The sequence below is a fragment of the Aythya marila genome (assembly GCF_965140915.1).
Source record: "Aythya marila genome assembly, chromosome: 1".
Taxonomy (NCBI): Eukaryota; Metazoa; Chordata; class Aves; order Anseriformes; family Anatidae; genus Aythya; species Aythya marila.
In genome coordinates, this window is record NC_139042.1 from 20010926 (window position 1) to 20029012 (window position 18087).

Genomic DNA, 18087 nt, shown 5'->3' on the forward strand with positions numbered 1-18087 from the left:
AGCAAATGTATTATAATATGTTGAATAGAGCATGGATCTATGGAAGAAGATATGAAAACAGATTTTCCCAGGGAAAGGAGGAATTTTAATCTGGGAGTGCAACATCCCAGTTAACTCCTGCAACTACTTGTTCTTATGTAAAAAGACATCTGTACATTGCCACTCTTTATCCCTGTAGACTTTACTCATAAGGTAGTTACTTATGGGATTTTGATTGTGTTTATATCAATATTTCTAGATCTGTTGGACAAGCAAGCAGGACTTTTGAGGATCTGTAGGTTGGAATTTCATTCTTAAATTATTTTAAAGTCCCGAATAATAATTGCCCAACATACCGATTCAATGCTAACACAGCTCTAGAAGGCTGCATGACTGGAAAATAACTTGGGGAAATTGGACAGTGTTAAGCTAATCTGAATAACAATGCTTTATAGATTTGTAGCATCAGAAAGCTTTACAAAGATTAGCTGCTTAGCATGAGGCATTAACAAGAGGAATTTGGCTTCTCAGTTTGTTATGTAACTGATACGATTTAACAACTATAATCTTTTGCTTGCATGGTGGCAGATCAATACATATTTTTTGACATTTTTATGACTTTTTTTTTTCTTTTCACATTATTACTTTTCCCATACCTTTATATTCCTTAGATAAAACAAGGTTCATGAGACTGAGTTCACATTTTCTCCTGAATACAACCGTCTTCAGCTTTCCTACTCTGCTGTCACATATAGAATTGGTATTCAGAACTTCACCCTTAATACTGATCCATTGTGTCTACACTGTAATCAGTGAAGACTTATTCAATTATATCATTCACGTGATGCTGCTTTACCGTAATGCCAGGAACAGTTGTGTGCCAAAGAGTATTTCTGAATCTTTTTAGCAACTGATGGAGAAACACATGGTTACATGGGTTTTCACAAATGCCCAGCTATTACGGTTTCATGGAACAAGAAAGGCCAAGAGAATCCTGCTCTATTTCAGGTTGATAAGGACAGAATCATGAAACAAATGTGCTCCCCAGGATAACTAGTTGCCTTTCTCCAGACTGGAGTTTGGCATGTAGCACAGGTTTTTCTCTGCTACAAAACTTCAATCTCAGTGCAAGTAAGAGAGGCAGAAAGGTCTTTACTACTTTAGCTGCATTGTCAGTTAAACATGACTTGAATGTGCACCCAGTCTCATGCTCTCCTGCATGTTAAACCTTACCTGTGTCTGAGTCACTAACAAGTGGAAAGTCAAGCCCAAATACTAAGCCTTAGAACAATCTGTGGATCACCTTATTATGACTGGAATTAACTTGGTATATGGAGGCCAAGCACATGATGTCCAGTCCATCAATGCATATTCTAACCATGGTTCTTCCTAAGGACAGGGCAAATTTTACATGCTCTCATATCTGCACTTCACCTGGACATACAGACATAGGCAATGAGAATTGGGAAGGTCTCTGTACTTTTTGATTAGAGAGTGGTCTTCCAGTTTCTCTTTCATGCACACATATTGCTGGGACTGGAATAAACTGTCCAGCTGCAGCAACTGTCCTGACAAGTACAATGTTTTCCAAATATCATTCGCATGTATTTTCCTCTTTTGTCTCAGTTAATGACTACTCTACCCATATATCTGTACCCCAAAATTTTTTTCCCTGATATACCATTTTGCTAATTTTCTTGGGTTCCTATGTGCAATTAATCGTCAATGTAAATTAAGTACTAAATTTGATTTTTAATTACTTTTTGAAGTTTAATGGCATGAGAAAATGTCAAAGAGGTAACTTTATATTATTTTACTAAACAAAACATACATCTGTTCATTAGTTAGCTGACAATGATACCAGTCTAGATCTATGAATATTATATGCATTTAGAAATAAATTAACTTATTATATATTTAAATACTTCTTTAAGCAACTATTTAAGCACTTGATAAGTTCAGACACTTATGAAGGAGAGGATCATTTAGGGAAATTTGCAAAATATGAAACTAGAAATATGATGCATTAAGGAAGGATATTTTTAACTGGAAATCAAGTAACACTTTCTGACTTACTAGGCTGTGCAATAGCATGCCATATTAAATTGTGGGTGACCAATCATTTAGAACATTTAAAACCTGACTATCAGCAATAAAATGTAGAGTAAAGAAAATTCTTTCATGGCAAGAGTTCTCCTTCACTGCAGAGACATATACTAATGAATCTGAACAGCCTTTCCACAAATTTCATCATTAACAGTGTATACTCCATGGAATTAGTTGTCATTTTGAAGATGCCACATTTTTTAATAATCAAGCAAAAGCAAACGTAGTTAATTATTCACAAATTCTCATCCTTTTACTAAAAAATTCTCAAGTCAGAACAATAATATTCCATAGTTTCTATTCTGAACAATCCTGAAGAGTTGTGTTTTGCATTTTTCCATTAAATTAAATATATTTTGCCTCCAACCAGACCACAACCATTCCCACTGTCTCTGTGAGACAGTGGATATCTAAGTGACCACTATTGACTGGCCTCCAAGTGGATTTAACTCCATTACCACAATTCTTTGGGCCCAGACACCCAGCCAGTTTTTAACCCAGCAAAGTGTACACCCGTCCAAGCCTTGAGCCGCCATCTTCTTCAGGAGAATGCATGAAATCCCACCATCTGATCAGAAACATTCACTCTGCAGTTTCTCAATTGCTATTTTTCAGTGTGGGACTCTTAGGACGTCTGTTTTGAGTCCAACGTTAAAATGACCTGAGCTTACTGAGCTCCAGTAGAGATCAGTGAGACAGAAATGTAATCACTGTTCCCAAATGATGGCTGCCTATATATATTTGTTTAAATTATACATTTTATTTTATTTTATTTTATTTTATTTTATTTTATTTTATTTTATTTTATTTTATTTTATTTTATTTTATTTTATTTTATTTTATTTTTTATTATTTTATTTTATGGAGGACCATTATGTAGAAAACAAAGAATTGAATATATCATTCTTCAGAATTGTACAATAGCCTATGGCTAAGCTGTACACTTTTTTCTTTTTCTTTTTCTTTTTTTTTTTTTTGCCTTTTGTACAAAGAAACGAGAAAACAGTGGTTTTCTATGATATCTTTACATGTTTTTTGAAGATATTTAGGTATGTAATAAAGATTTTACTAGTAGCCTTACCATTGTTTTTACAAATCCCCAAATCTGTAAACTCAAGGAGCAGATGATCACTCCCACAATTTGTTCCATTCTTGTTTATTTAATGTATGTTTTCCATTGTTATTCATTCACTTAAAGAAACCTGCCTGTCATGTCCACAGAAATAAACAGAAAGCTATTATATTCTTGGTTTCTCAAAAGCCTTCCACAGGTCTGTATCAGATCCTCATACTAATGGCCCCAAATTTACCTTACGTGTTTTGTCTGATCATTTTTTACTCAAATAAGTTGTCCAGAATTCTTTCCTTTCACTAAGAATCCAGGTAGCATCTCCATATGTATTCTGTGTACATCTTACAATGGTCTCATATATTTGAAAGAAATTATTTATTTTTTAGCTTTTGAAATCTCTTGCAGTTAAAACATTTGCCTGTGCCTTAGTGTCTGCTCAAGCAAAGTGATAATGAGAATTCATACTTCTCCACACTTAAATAGCATAATATGTACCTGTACTGACGGCTTACTAAACTTTTCCAAATACATATTTCTGTATACATACAGTAGTGGGAAAAAAGTAATTTGACAAAGTATAAATATAATTTAAATAATATAAAATTAAAATGTAAATGTTTTTAAAACTCCTCATTAACTGTGTTGGGAAATATACAAATTGTCCTAAAGCTTTCACTTTATTTTATAAAAAAAAATTCATCAAAAATAAGAAAATGTTTTTGGCATCTTTCATAGCCATTTCTGTACAAAACTGTTGAGTTTGGAGTGGCCATCTACTTTTCTAGACAAGGGAATATTACCTGCAATCATTCTAATCATATCAGGGAGTGGTGTTTCAGGACTTATCTAGCCCTTTGCTGGCCAGGTGAGATTAACTTCTATACCAGGAATGCTTGCTGTTGCTAACTGTTCTGATTTGACCAATATCTTTGACAAAAAAGACACCATTGTCATCTGAGAACAGGAATTGGATAACCTTCTCTGTCTGAGCCCAGGAAATAGAGTCCTTGCAATAGAAAATGAGATGAGGTATCAGTAATGTTATTATACCAAGCACGTACTTAGCTCCAAAATAGATATTGTAAGTCAAACAGAGAGTTTCATCAGATTCATTACCAGTCCTGTTTTTGCTGATTGCTCTTTAACAATCTCTACCCAAAGCCCTATTATCTCAATGAAACAGTATGCTCTTGTTTGCAAAGCAAGTTCTCTAAATAGTAATAGCTGCAAGAAATACTGCAGTGAAAGCTGGATCTATAAAGCCATTAATTGAACTACCTTTGGGGCACAACAAATGATGTTTCAGTCAGAACTTGCCAAAGTCTTTCCCTGGGTTGACCTAAAAGTAGGATGCAAGTATCCTATAAGATAAGGTGTTTACCTGAATCAAAATAATGCATCCAATCTACTCTGAAGTTAATATAATTATCAGTTTCAATCAGCAACTACAGTATGTGTGGACTTCTAATACTCAGAAAATTTGAAATATTCAAGGAACTGGTATTACAGATCAAATATGCTATTAAGTTGTGAAATAGGAACCACTTAAAATTGAGATGAGTGCATGTCTAAACTACTGTCTGATTTAACTTAAAGATTTTACTGTTGCTTGTTTTTTCTGCATCTGATTTCTTCCCAAAAGAGGAGAATACGTAACTTCCTGTGCAGCTTTTAGCTGTTACATAGACCAGAAGTTTAATTTCCATTGTTAGAGGAGTTTGAGGACTTCAGTTGAGACTAACATTCTGAGAAAGTACAGAAACTGTGATGATACGATACGATACGATACGATACGATACGATACGATACGATACGATACGATACGATACGATGTAATAAAAGTAGTGGTTGACCAAGAGTAGTGAGTCCCCATGTATGTCAGTTCCTACATTGGTAGGAAAATGCAAGCTATGGGTACTGATTGAATTTAGGTGATGAGAAACACTCGGCATAAATTGAATGAATATTCCTTATGCCTCATCTCATTTTTAAGGGCCAAGTACCCCAAACAGCAGACCTCTACATTATTATGTTGGCTTGGGAGATAAATCCTGAATATATATTTGATGCTCTTTTGAATCCGTAAGCTATAGTCTGTATGTTGCTCACCTGCCTGAGAGCAAATTGGTGTGGGTACAAGAGCCCTAGAGCTGCTTTTTTCCCCTCTTGATAGTCCCACAGCAATGTGCATCACATTCCATGTGACTTTTTTGGTCATATAATCATAGAATTATGGAATTATAGAATCATAGAATAGTTTAGGTTGGAAGGGACCTTAAAGATCATCTAATTTCAACCTCCTGCCATGGGTAGGGACACCTCCCACTACACCAGGTTGCTCAAAGCCCCATCCAACCTGGCCTTGAACACCTCCAGGGATGGGGCATCTCCAGCTTCTCTGGGAAACTGTTCCAGTACCTCACTACCCTCTCAGTAAAGAATTCCTTTCTAATATCTAATCTAAAACCACACTCTTTTTAGTTTAATACCATTGTCCCTCGTTCTGTCACTACACTCCCTGATAAACCCCATCGTTTCTTAGGTATTGAAAGGCTGCTATAAAGGTCACTCACAAACCTTCTCTTCTCTAGGCTAAATAACCCCAACTTTCTCAGGTTTTCTTCATAGGAGAGGTGCTCCAGCCATCTTATCGTCTTTGTGGCCATCCTTTGGATCCACTTGAACAGATCCACATCTTTAATATGCTGTGTGCCCCAGAGATGAATGCATTACTCCACGTTTCTCCAAGTGGGGTGTCATGATAGGAAAAGGGAAGAATCACCTCCTTCAACCTGTTAGCTAGACTTAACATGGAATCACAGAATCATTAAGGTTGGAAAAGATGTCCAAGATCATTTGGTCCAACCATACCCCTACTACTAATGTCACCCACTAGACTATGTCCAACCTTTCCTTAAACAACCCCAAAAACAGTGACTCCACCACCTCCCTGGGCAACCTATTCCAGTGCCTGACTATGCTTTCCGAGAAGAAATGTCTCCTAATTTCCAACCTGAACCTCTCCTGGACATACTTTGTGGAGAACAGAACTGCTTTCCCCTTTTTCAGAGGAAAATTATTTCACATTTGTCATGTTGCGGAGTCTAAGACTTGGATAGCCCATCCAAGATGGTCCTCCCATGCAAATGTTCCATAGCACCATGAGTCTTATCTAATATTCTAGTAGTGGTAGCTAATTATTTTAGGAACTTTGGAGTATCTGATGTATGTAATTGGATAAATAGAGTTCAAATATGCTTTAAACTGTGATTTCCAAATCAAAGAGCCTTTTGCTGACCTTTTAAGAGGCTTGAACCCATTCAGAGCTTGCATTTATTATAGAATCCCTTGGCTCTGTTTCTACAAGTGCTTACCTCTACAGGAGCATTTTCAAATGATGAAAAAGGCTTCTGGAAGGCTTCCTCTTATTCCAATTAGAATCTGCCAGTTTTGAAATAAATAACTGGTCACACCTTTTTGAACACTGTTGCTAAATTGTATCTTTACTTTGAAAGGTTTTGGTAGGTGCCAGAGGTTCCCACAACAGTAAACTTGCAGGGCGAGCAAAATCTGCTCAGTGTCTACAGAGAAGTACCTTTTCATCCTCATCTTCTATACAGCTCAGTCCCTGCCTTTCTGTGAGCTTTTAGTAATTGGAAAACATAGGAGTCTCAGGGTGTTACACACAGCGGTGTGTAGGGCTAAGGATAAGCACAATCAATCAGTGACAGTCACCAGCATCAGGACGGCAGGAGTCCAGACTTACTATACATCTGCTATGTTTAATGAAGCACGTTTCTCCCTAATCAATAGTTTATTGTATAACTGTATCAAAGCCTGCATCTAACTTACATTTGGACCTTTTCCTCACGTCAATAAAATATTTTTATCCAAGGATTTGAAGAGGAACATAATCAAATCCTTGAGATGGAAAGCATCAAGGTTACTCATCACTGAGGAAGTCACAATACTCGGTAAATTATAATTGGCTTCTCCTGACTGGTAACGTAAGAAGCAGAAAGGTTTTTTAAAGAACATAATGTGTTACCATTATACTCTTCCTTTTTATGGAACTTATCATTGCATCTCAGTACATTACGGTACCTGTTCACACTAAATCTGTCTCTTTTACATTCTGTGTAACTTCATTTTACCTATTATCAAAGGGAAATAATAGAATTTTCCCCATGGCCAGATGATGAGAATGGATGATGAGGCTCTTACTCAAACATGTAAGAATGTGAGCATTGTGCTAATGCCTAAATGAAATATTTGATGAAGAAAATGGTGCATACTCGAGGACGTATACAAAGTAATCCTGAGTGGTATGTCTGGATTTGTGGAAAATAAGAACATAAATATATAAGTAAATTAAAATGTTAAATTTTGCCATGTGGTGTATTATTCTTGATGTCAAATATTCTTTTGTCTGTACCGCATTTTTGGAATAAACATTAGAGAAAAATCTGAGTCCATTAGAAAACGTGTGCAGAGTAAGTTGCAAAATTTACATTTTCAGCATCAGTTGCAGCTTTTTGTCTCTTGGCAATGCCAAAGTCAGTATAGAAATTGTCACCCAAGAGTTTATAATTTTCCCTGATTGCTACTTCTTCCTCTACCTTCTTAAATTTCAAATTTTTCAGTCTTTTTTTTTTTTTTTTTTTAGCTTACTCTATAATATACTGTTTACTTAGTTCCCTATATTCCAAGAAAAATAAGAAAACTGTGTTAAAAACTAATGACGTTTAATATAGTCTATTTTCACCTCATGGGAAAAGGCATGAGATGAGAGCAGATAATCAGATCCTTAATTTATTTAACTAAATGACAGACATCTATTACCAGTATTTCTCTAGAATATCATGATTTTTCTTATATTTTTCAAAAGTGTTTGTCTTAAAACCTCTATTTGTTTTAAAATCTGTGTGTTTTTATAGTGTTGAAATTATCTCTGTTTTGTGTTACAAGTTAGAAAAAATAGTCTATAGTCTTCACTAAAAAATCACATACCTGAATCATTCAGTGGTGCCTAGAAATCGTTATGAAGGTTACATAGGGGGATTACATAGGGGATTCATCACAGGTATTAGTTTAGTTTAGACTCCTGATATGTATTCTAGCTACTTTTTAAAAAGCTTTGCAATGGTCTAGACTTCAGAAATTTTATCTAGTGTACTGAGAAAAGTCAGTACACTATGTATTTCAAAGCTGTAAAATACTTGACACAAAATAACAGATTCCATGGATAGCTATTCTAAAAGCCTCTTTCCTTAAATAAACTCATACCAAGGAGGAATCGTAGTGGTACTCTCCAGCAGAATGAACTGCTGACATGAGGATTTCCCACCTTATGGAATTTAAGCAAAGTTTGTTTCTCTTCATCTTTCTTTAAGCCTGTTTTAAAAAAAAAAAAAAAAAAAAAAAAAGTTTTTCAACGTAGTCTGGTTAGAAGTTATTTAACTTTTTATATATAAAATATATCATTTCATTGGAGAGAACATGCTATATTGGAAAATAATTACAGCTAAAGCTACATTTTTTTCCAGTGGTAAAAAATGCTTTTTTTAATTAATTAGCTGAATAGGTTATTGATCTATGGCCTGTCATCTATTACCTCTTCTCTCCTTACATGGAGAAAAGCCTGAAAAATATTTGGAACAGAAATAGTTTTTGGATTTATTGTTTTTATTTAGCTCTCCCACCTATTTCTTGTAGCTTGAGGCAGCTTGGACTTGGAATAATTTTGTATGTGGCTGAGCTGTAAGTGTTGTAATACTTTTTCAGCTTTTTTCTCACTCTATATTGGTGGTGCAGGGGGCAAATCCTTTATAAATTATCTAAATACCTGTGAGAAATGTCCTTTGGCTGAAGCCTAAAAGTCCTCTGATTTGCTTAATGTAGTATTTCCAGATTCATTTTTCACATTATCAATGCTGTGATAATGGTAAAAGAAAGAAAAGTTTAAAATGGGTTGAAAGTGTGGAAGGTGGAGCTGGGCTAGAATTGTGAGAAAGAGACTAAGAGAATGAGGTCAAAAACTAGCAAGCAGGTGAGGGAGAAAGTAATATGATAGTGTGAGAGGAGGAGCCTGAGCCTACGATCAGAGGAGGAAAAGAATGAACCCAAGAAAGAAAAACTATTAAAAAGAAGGAAGACATTATTGAAAATGCAAACAAATATAAATCTCCCTTTGTCCCGTCAATGGGCTTAGAAGTGTTGCATTCTGTGTGAAGTATAACGCTGATAGAATAAATCTTGAGATATGACCATAAGGTTTGTTTTTTGAGCATTTGTGTGTAAAACTATTTTTCATGATTTTTAGAAGTACAAAAAGTATTTCAGCACAAGCAATACAAATGCACTTCCTTTTAAGATAATGAATATTGTATTTTTCCCTTAAAAACAAGAAAACAAACAAACAAAAAAATTACTAATTTTTTCTTGAAAGCTACAATTTATTAAAGAAAAATGTTCTTGATATAAGTGAAGAATTCACAAAAAATTAAATGCATTAGTGTGGGTATCTTTATAAATAGAGGTTAGGCAGACAGCTCTGGACATTTTCAGTTTCTGAAATGAACAAAAGAGAAATATGGCAACAATACTAAAATGCACATACTTCTTGCTTCTTCTCCTCAGACTGGAATGGGACATCTACGTGTTACAAAAGAAGGCCTTCGTCTAGAAGGGGAATCAGAATTCTTATTCCCTCTTTATGCCAAAGAAATACATTCTAGAGTGGTAAGCAATTAATCTTACAAAAATACTGAAATAAAATTAATGCACTTATGAGCAGTTGAATTTAGGTTAAGTCTCAGCACCTGTCAGGGGGAAAAATATATATATACGTATAATGTAAATATATGGATATGTATTTTTATACATGTTATGCACTCACAGTTTTGCATGTGTGTAGTATTTTTGTAGATATATAAATATTGTATTGAAGTATGCAAGAATATAATAAATATTTTACAAGCAGGGTCGTTAGGTCAATGTTCAGATACTATAACATTTTTCTTTTAGGCATATGCTTACAAATTGCTTAAAAACGAATTAAGAAAGATGATGTGCATAAGCAATGCTTTTAAGAATGTATAGAAAGTTTTTAATTATTTTTATTTAGAATATTTTTATGTATGCTTCCCTGTGAAATTGCTTGTTTTGTTTATTCATACATTACAGAATTTATAAGCTTACAGAACTGTGTAGATATCTCTAAAATTAGTGGATGCTGTAGGAAAAGTTATAATTTCTATATTAAGTTCAGTTTTTATCACTCTAGGACAGCAGAATTAAGTGCATGACACCTTTATATATGTGTATGTAAAACCAACAAGACTTAATGGAAATATTTCAGATTGAATTTTATGTATACCAAAAATTTTATTACTATTATTGAGGTTAAAAAAAATGGTCAAAGGAAGTATTTCATAAGCAGTTTAACTTTAAAACAACAGTAATAGTATGCATAGTATGGAATAGTAGGTATAGTATGGAAGATTTCTATTAAAGTACTGAGTTTTGATGAAGATAGAATCTGAATTGGTTTTGAATTATGCAGGTGAATTCTGAAGCAGGTGGATTTTTATTATTATTTTTTTTTGAGCAATATCTGTTTCTTGTCAACAAAAAAAAAAAAAATAGTTTTTGGAGCTATCTTCTGTCATACAAACTCACAAAATATTTTATGAGCAGTATCATCAACCAATTGGACATTTCACAGGATGAAGCACTACTCAATGAGAGTAAAAGCCAGCTTTGACTCTTTCATTACTTCATAATCATCCTTACTACTTCAATAGAAAGAATAGCCAGGTATTAGACTTTTCTGAAACTAAAGAAAAAGTTAGCATTTGTATTGCTATGGCAAAAGAAAAGGTAAATAAATTTATCAGATAACATGGTTGACATAGGATTTAGGATTAGGTAATTAAAATGTTCAGTGACTGAAATTCAAGCAATGCCAACATACTTTATTAAGACTTTCTTCTTTCTTTCTGCAGTAATTTTTTCCAGTAGCAGGAACAGCTCTTATTTAGACACAGAGATGCTGTTACTAAAACTGTAGTTTCATTTTATTTCTTATGCTGTGTTCTTTTCTGCCCCATAGGCAGTGTAAACAGTATTTATGTGCTAAAATTGAATTTCTCTTGATTTTTTATTATCTGATAAAACATGTAACTTTTTAAAAGCAACATAGCTAATACTTAGTAGCTCACTGCACAGAAAAATAGGTATGCAATGTTCAGCTACCCTTTGTACTTTTTTAAAATATTCCTCTTAATACCTTTAGTACCATATAGGAAGGAAGATGTGTGGTGGCATCTAATATACACCCATCTATCTAATGACCCATTGTGATCATTAGTAGCATGTATTAATTAGAGCCTTGAGGCTGCTGGATGGCTCTGCCCCCTATGAACTGATCATTCATCAGGGTTTTGTTTATTTGTTTCCATGCTTGTTTTTGAAACATTTGAACTCTACTGAATATAAGCCTCTAGAGAGGTTTAATTGCCTGTAGCTTGATCTCCTGAGTGTCATTCAATATATTTACTCTCATAAAATTGCTTATTTGTTATGACTTCTTTTTCTAAGTTTGCCTGTTAGAGAATTAGGCTATCACAGCAGCTTTCTTCCTTGCCTTAAGTGTTTTCTGCTTGTAGTCTCCTAACAGCTTTTCTCACCTAATGAGGCCTCCAAAGTGCTAAGAAAATATATAGCAGAAAATCTACTCGCTGTGTATCATCTCTGGAGCCTATTACAACTTTATGCTTTTGTTATGCCAACACAGAGTTGTGGGCAATACCATTGCATTTTAGCTTATACATATTCATAACAAGATAAAAGTTGAGCATTTAGAAATATGTTACTAGGCTTTAATTAGTCAACAACACATGTGGCAGCTGCAGATTTAGAATATAGTTTATTCACACTTCAAATTAACATTACAAATCAGTAAATTATATTTGAAATCAACCAATAGCAGTCAAAATAAGTTTACCAGGGATGCCCAGATTTGTGGGTCATTTAGAACACGCACTTAAATGTAATGTATTTATCTGATCTTCATTGACTGTTATAAGTCAACAATAACAATTTATAATTTCTATCTGATGTAATTTATAAAATGATATTCATTTATGTTGCTTATTTAATGACTTCTTTTGAGATAGCCTATCTTTCTACTTGTAAGACATCCATTTTAACAAAAATGTGTAAGTCATATTCCAAACTGTTTATTGCTTTTACCACAGTTTCTAGGAAAGTGTTTATAGCAAAAATCCTTGTATAAAATATATTCAAAATTCTCAGGTTAACTTGTATATTAGATTACAATGCGAACGTGATTTGGGAGTGATTTTCAGGGATTAGCCTTTCAACATGCTGGCTTGAGTCCAGAAGAGGTACCAGATGCAATATATTTGAAAGAGGCTGGTATTTTACAGTATTCAAATAGTTAGAAACTAGGGATGAGAATCCCCTCTGAGGTCACAAACAGACAGCTTTCTAATACTCTCTTTGTATCACATATTTCCTGATAATTTGGCCATTGCCTTGTAGGAAGCCTCAATTTATGTATAGAAAAGTAATTAATCTAATACTAAAGCATTTTTCTTTTTAAAAGATTAACAACCATATTCAATGGGCCAGTAACATAGATTTTGGCCACTTGAAATATTCTCTATAATTAGTTTCATATTTTAAATCTGATATACTTGAAATAATCAAAGGTATTTGCCCAAATTATTTGATGACACCTGTGGATGGTTTTGTAACTGCAGAGCTCTTTCAGTGACTGAGTTAATATATACCCCAGACCAAATTTTGAAAATTATTTACAGTTCTAAGTATTCAACTGAATCTACTGTTTTTTCTCCATACTTCAGGACTCATCACTGCTTCTCCAGTCTACTCACAATGTGACTGTGAATGCTCGCAATTCAAATGGAGAAGTTACAGGCAGATTAAACGTGGGTAAGTCTAAGTAATATTTCCTTGTTCACTGTTTTTGGATTTAATAAATATTTCTAAGGAGCTTGGAGAATACAAAAAGTTAAATGTGATTTTTTTATACTGTTACGGCCACATTTAGATAGTGCAGCTGCCACTTAATAAATAGCAACAGTATATTTCCATTTCTCACTTAAGCATTAATTATGTAAATATTTAAAGCACTTCTTTATTGCAGAGTTATGCAGGAAAGGTCACTAATTAATCCCAATTTGGTCTTTAAATGTTTTCTCTCTTTTTTTTTTTTTTTTTGGTCATTCAAGCTAATTATAAGGATCTGAATCATTCCTCTTAAAAATGCTCATAAATATTTATCAAATCACAGTAGTGGAACTCATATCTCATTTTGATAATAATGAAGGGTTTGAAATGTACAGTACTTTTAGTTTCATATTATTGATACTGCCATTAAGCTACTTTGCAATAGGTAACAATACAGTGACCACATGACCAAAACAGTACGTATTACATGGTTAAAATTTCCATTATGTGTAACATATGCTGTTGATTTTGTCTGCTTGTGGATTCCCATCATGGGACCAGATATACTCTTGTGCTGTAGTCAGGTCCCCATCCTGCCTGATGAGAAGTTCTCAGGAGGCCCTTTGGGAAGGGTGAACCACAGAACAGATCATTTATCACCACATTAATTTGTCCAACCTGATTCCTGCCCAATTTGAGAAACTTAGAAGTAAAATCATGTCAGACAGTAACCTGAAAGCCTGATGAATTGTTTGACAGGCTGTGTCCAGCCTGCATTACCTAGAACTGCTAATAGGAAAGGTGTGCTGTACATATGTTCATGAATACTGAGCCCTGAATTGAGTTTAGACACTAGTCAGATGAGTGACCCCATCATTAATTGGTGGTTTTGCATGAAAATGAAAAGAAATGCTCAGATTTCTGCTGAACTCAATTCTGTTATCATATTTTAGTATATTCACAATGCGCTTATGGGACTATGTCCCTATGGAAATAAGGCACCTCCTTATTTCAAGCCAGAAACATGACATACTGGCAGGAGTAAGGTGCATCACTTCAGACAGACGTTTCTGCATGAAGACTTAAGAAGCATTGTGGGGGAAAAAATATAGGCACTGAAGAGTGTTGTAACTGCATTGCTCATTTAGTGTTTGGCACCTGTACTGTAATTGACATCCTTAAATGATCTCTATCTGAGATAGTCATCCATAGTTTATCTTTCTTCTTAATGAAGAGGCTGCAATGCTGAAAGTAGTTAAATTACATATTTTACTGAAAGGAGAGGTATTTTAATTATTGTGCCAGCCAAAAGAAAAAAAAAAAAAAACCTCAGACCTCTCTCTTTTAATTTCCTCTTTTCGCCTTCCCAGTCACCACAGAGGCTTTCTTCTGAGAGCATTAACAAAGAATGGTATGGAGAACGCATGGGAATGTGCCTTCTTAAATACACAGAAAGTTAAACGTATCTGTTCTGTAGAGTTAGAGATATCTGGATCAAAGAGGACTTGTAAACCAAAGACTTGATTGCCTGGGAATGGTCAATACGAACCAATATCATATAGGGACTGTGTTATTTAGAGGGGAATGTTCTGCTGGATAGAAGCAGACTTGGCCATAATGACTGATTTATAGCAAGTACTATCCATATTTAGTATTTTCCTTCCTTAATGGTAGTTTAATTCTGTTTCTCTGATTTTAATCACCTGGTTCTTCTGGCCTCATTCCCATTAATGTGCAAGTCAGTATTGTTACATCTTATGATCTTTAACCCATTCCCAAAGGAAAACCCAATGCTTCATGTTGTCCAGACAGGCTTTATCTGGCTTAGGCAATATGTGAGGAAACTATGAGGAAGGAGGAGAGTTTAGAGTGGAAGACCTGCATCCCAAGCCTCTTAAAAGTGGTCTGTGTTTTAAAGCAACTCAGATTCAACACTGAAGGGGGAAGTTCTGACAGCACTTTGGCTTGCTCTTTTAAAACTACTACAAAAATATTTAAGAGGGTGTGATAATGATTTGAGCATGGGAAAATCAGAACTACATCAAGAGTAAGTGCTGAAAATGCATTTACATATTACTTAAAATACATTCATGTCTAAGTAATCTCTGTTTGCCAGTTCTATTTATTCAATTCATTAATAATTGGTCTTAAATGATGTCTGGGATAATTGGTAGCATTGTAAATACTAACATGAAATATTACTAATATTAAACAATACTAATTTTAGACTAATAAAGTGTTGAAAGACCAGTAAAAATTAATTGAGTAAAGAACTCTGTTAATACCTAAAGATATGGCCAAGCAACAGTGACTGGGGCAAGTTACAATTTATTGGATTAAATGACCATCTATAAATTGTTTGATATTTTTAGTCATCCTTAGCTGGTCAAAATACATGCAAGATGATGTTCTCTTATAAAAAAGAGTGAAAAACACTTTGGGTAATAGTATGGGTAATTTACTTCATATGCACAAGACATTGCTAAAGAATTAATGCCTTTCACAGTTGCCAGCATGCTGAAGTTATCTCTTAATACTCAGTTCACCTTATAAATATGAATAGTTGCCATTGTGATGTGGTATATAGATAAATTAAAGATTATTTCAAAGATGACAATATAATATAGTGTCACTCATAAGATCATAATGAAAACACATTTTAACTTACGGAAGACTGTGATTTAAGTGATCTGTTAAAATATTTTAATAACTTATTAAGAGTGATTCAAATACCCAGTCTTCAATAGAAGTAATTCGCAAGAGGGATGTGAAACAAGTCTTCACCTGAGGAGTTTCTATGGAATTTGTCACATGAGGATAACAGGCATGTATTATTCAAGAATGAACGAAGTTTCTCTCATGAATTACAGCTATGCTAAAATATCTTCAAATGTGAGCAACTTTTACCATTAACGCTCTTGTTTTAAAGTTGCTACATGCTCTTAAGTTTACCTGCATGCCATACCTCTTGGAGAAGTTTTGTGAACACTGTAGTTCTTTATAAAAACTTTATGTAGAGCTTGCTGTGTTTTGGACTGTGTTCCATAATCACACTGCTTTCAGAAGCCTTTATGAATGCAGATACATTAACTGTCTGTCAAGAAGGTAATATTTTCAATGCAATAGGGATTGTAACTAAAAAAAATCACCACTTCTGTGCTTTACTCTTGTCTTCAGTATCCCTCTGGATGGCAGAGATACCCCATTTTGTCCGAGGTGCTCATTAAAATCATTTAAAACTCACAGAATTACACAGAATCGCAGAATCATTTAGGTTGGAAGAAACCTTCAAGATCACCTAGTCCAGCCTCTGACCTAACACTAAACAGTCCTCCACTAAACCATATCACCAAGCACTATAGAAGGAAGGAAGGAAGGAAGGAAGGAAGGAAGGAAGGAAGGAAGGAAGGAAGGAAGGAAGGAAGGAAGGAAGGAAGGAAGGAAGGAAGGAAGGAAGGAAGGAAGGAAGGAAGGAAGGAAGGAAGGAAGGAAAACTAATTACTAAATTAAATTAAAAAAAAAAAAAAAAAAAGGAAATGGGACATTTAGTTCAGAGAATGTGGGGAGATTATTTCTTTTGGAACAATTATGGGAGAAATGGGGCTTAGAAGAAGGATGTTGACCAACAGAGAGAAAGGAAAGAATCTAAGCAAGGCACATGTTTGTGAAGGTATAGGATTGATAGTCAGTCAGAGGGAATTAAGAAAGCAATAGAGAGAGATGCCTTATAGACAAGTCAAGGACGTCCACAAAATAGATGGTAACTTTTTTTCATTAGTATATATATCTTTAACATCACAAATAAGCTTCAAAAGTTCTCATTATCACAGCTCGTTTATCAGCCTTAAAAACTGAAATATCCTGAACTTTCTTTGATAATCCAAGCAGTTGAAGAAGGCTGCTAACCATCATCTCTAAGACCTCCATTCTCATCACTTCAAAGCCTTATTCAATCCTAAAATAAAAATGTAGCACCTTTGATTCTATCAAAACTCTTCTTTATAATAAAGGAAAATAGTGTAAAAAATGAGCAAACTTTTTCAATAATGAATTTTAGCATGTATAATATATATTTAAAATGTATAGCCTATAGAATTGATGATCAAGTATTTAAGAGCAACATTTGTATCAAATAGTAAATGATGCTGCAGTTAAGTAAAGATATGCTTACATATACAGCCCACTAGCAGATTAATACAATAGTCATAATTTTGCGGTGGCATTGCAATATATTAGGAGCTGAATATGAAGAAAGTGGCTGAAGAGCAGCATGCTTTCCAACTCATCTTTAATTAAAAGTATGGCCAGTTTTTGAAAAGATTTATTTTTCAAATATCATATAAGGAGGCTTCAGGCTCCAAAAGACTGAATTTTGATGGCTTTTTTCAGGGTTAATGACACAAGGGAAAGGAGCTTCCAAAGTCTTTCAGAGCCTGTGAGAACAGATTCGAGTACAGTGGACTACTGGTCCTTCTCCTAGTTCAATTATTTACACCAAGTAACGGTGACATCAGTAGCTTCAGGTGAGGAGTTCACTTTAAAGTAAACTAGAGAGAATTTATTTAGATACCTGTGTTATGAAGCTGTTTTACACTTTGAAACATGGAATCAGTACCACTCAGAAAGCATGGGAATATGGTAAATGTCAAAATGGTTTATGCAGTCTGAAAACAAAATTACAGTCAAAATTCTGCCTATTGACTATTTTCATGTCCATCACATTCTAAGAAGCTCTTAAATGAGAGCCATCTTACCTCTTTTTTTTCAGAGAGGAGCAACATTCTGAGGAAGCAGATAAGTGTTAGTACCTAATATATTTCTTCATTAGCATTAATTGCCATCTGTAAACTACTACTTTCCAACGTCAAACCATTACTGTTCTTCTTATCAGCATTTTGATATTTCATTCTCAAGTGATAGTGTTTTTTTCG

General features: G+C 34.3%; 1 protein-coding gene across 5 annotated transcripts in view; it reads left to right on the forward strand.

Moving 5' to 3' along the window:
- Positions 1-18087, forward strand: part of SGCG (sarcoglycan gamma) — a 140007-nt gene that overhangs the window by 79511 nt on the left and 42409 nt on the right. For all 5 annotated transcript variants that reach the window (XM_082780437.1, XM_082780438.1, XM_082780435.1 and 2 more), the window contains 2 exons: positions 9797-9898; positions 13051-13138. In XM_082780437.1, coding sequence (XP_082636563.1) covers positions 9797-9898; positions 13051-13138 — 190 coding nt within the window. The remainder of the gene's footprint in view (positions 1-9796; positions 9899-13050; positions 13139-18087) is intronic.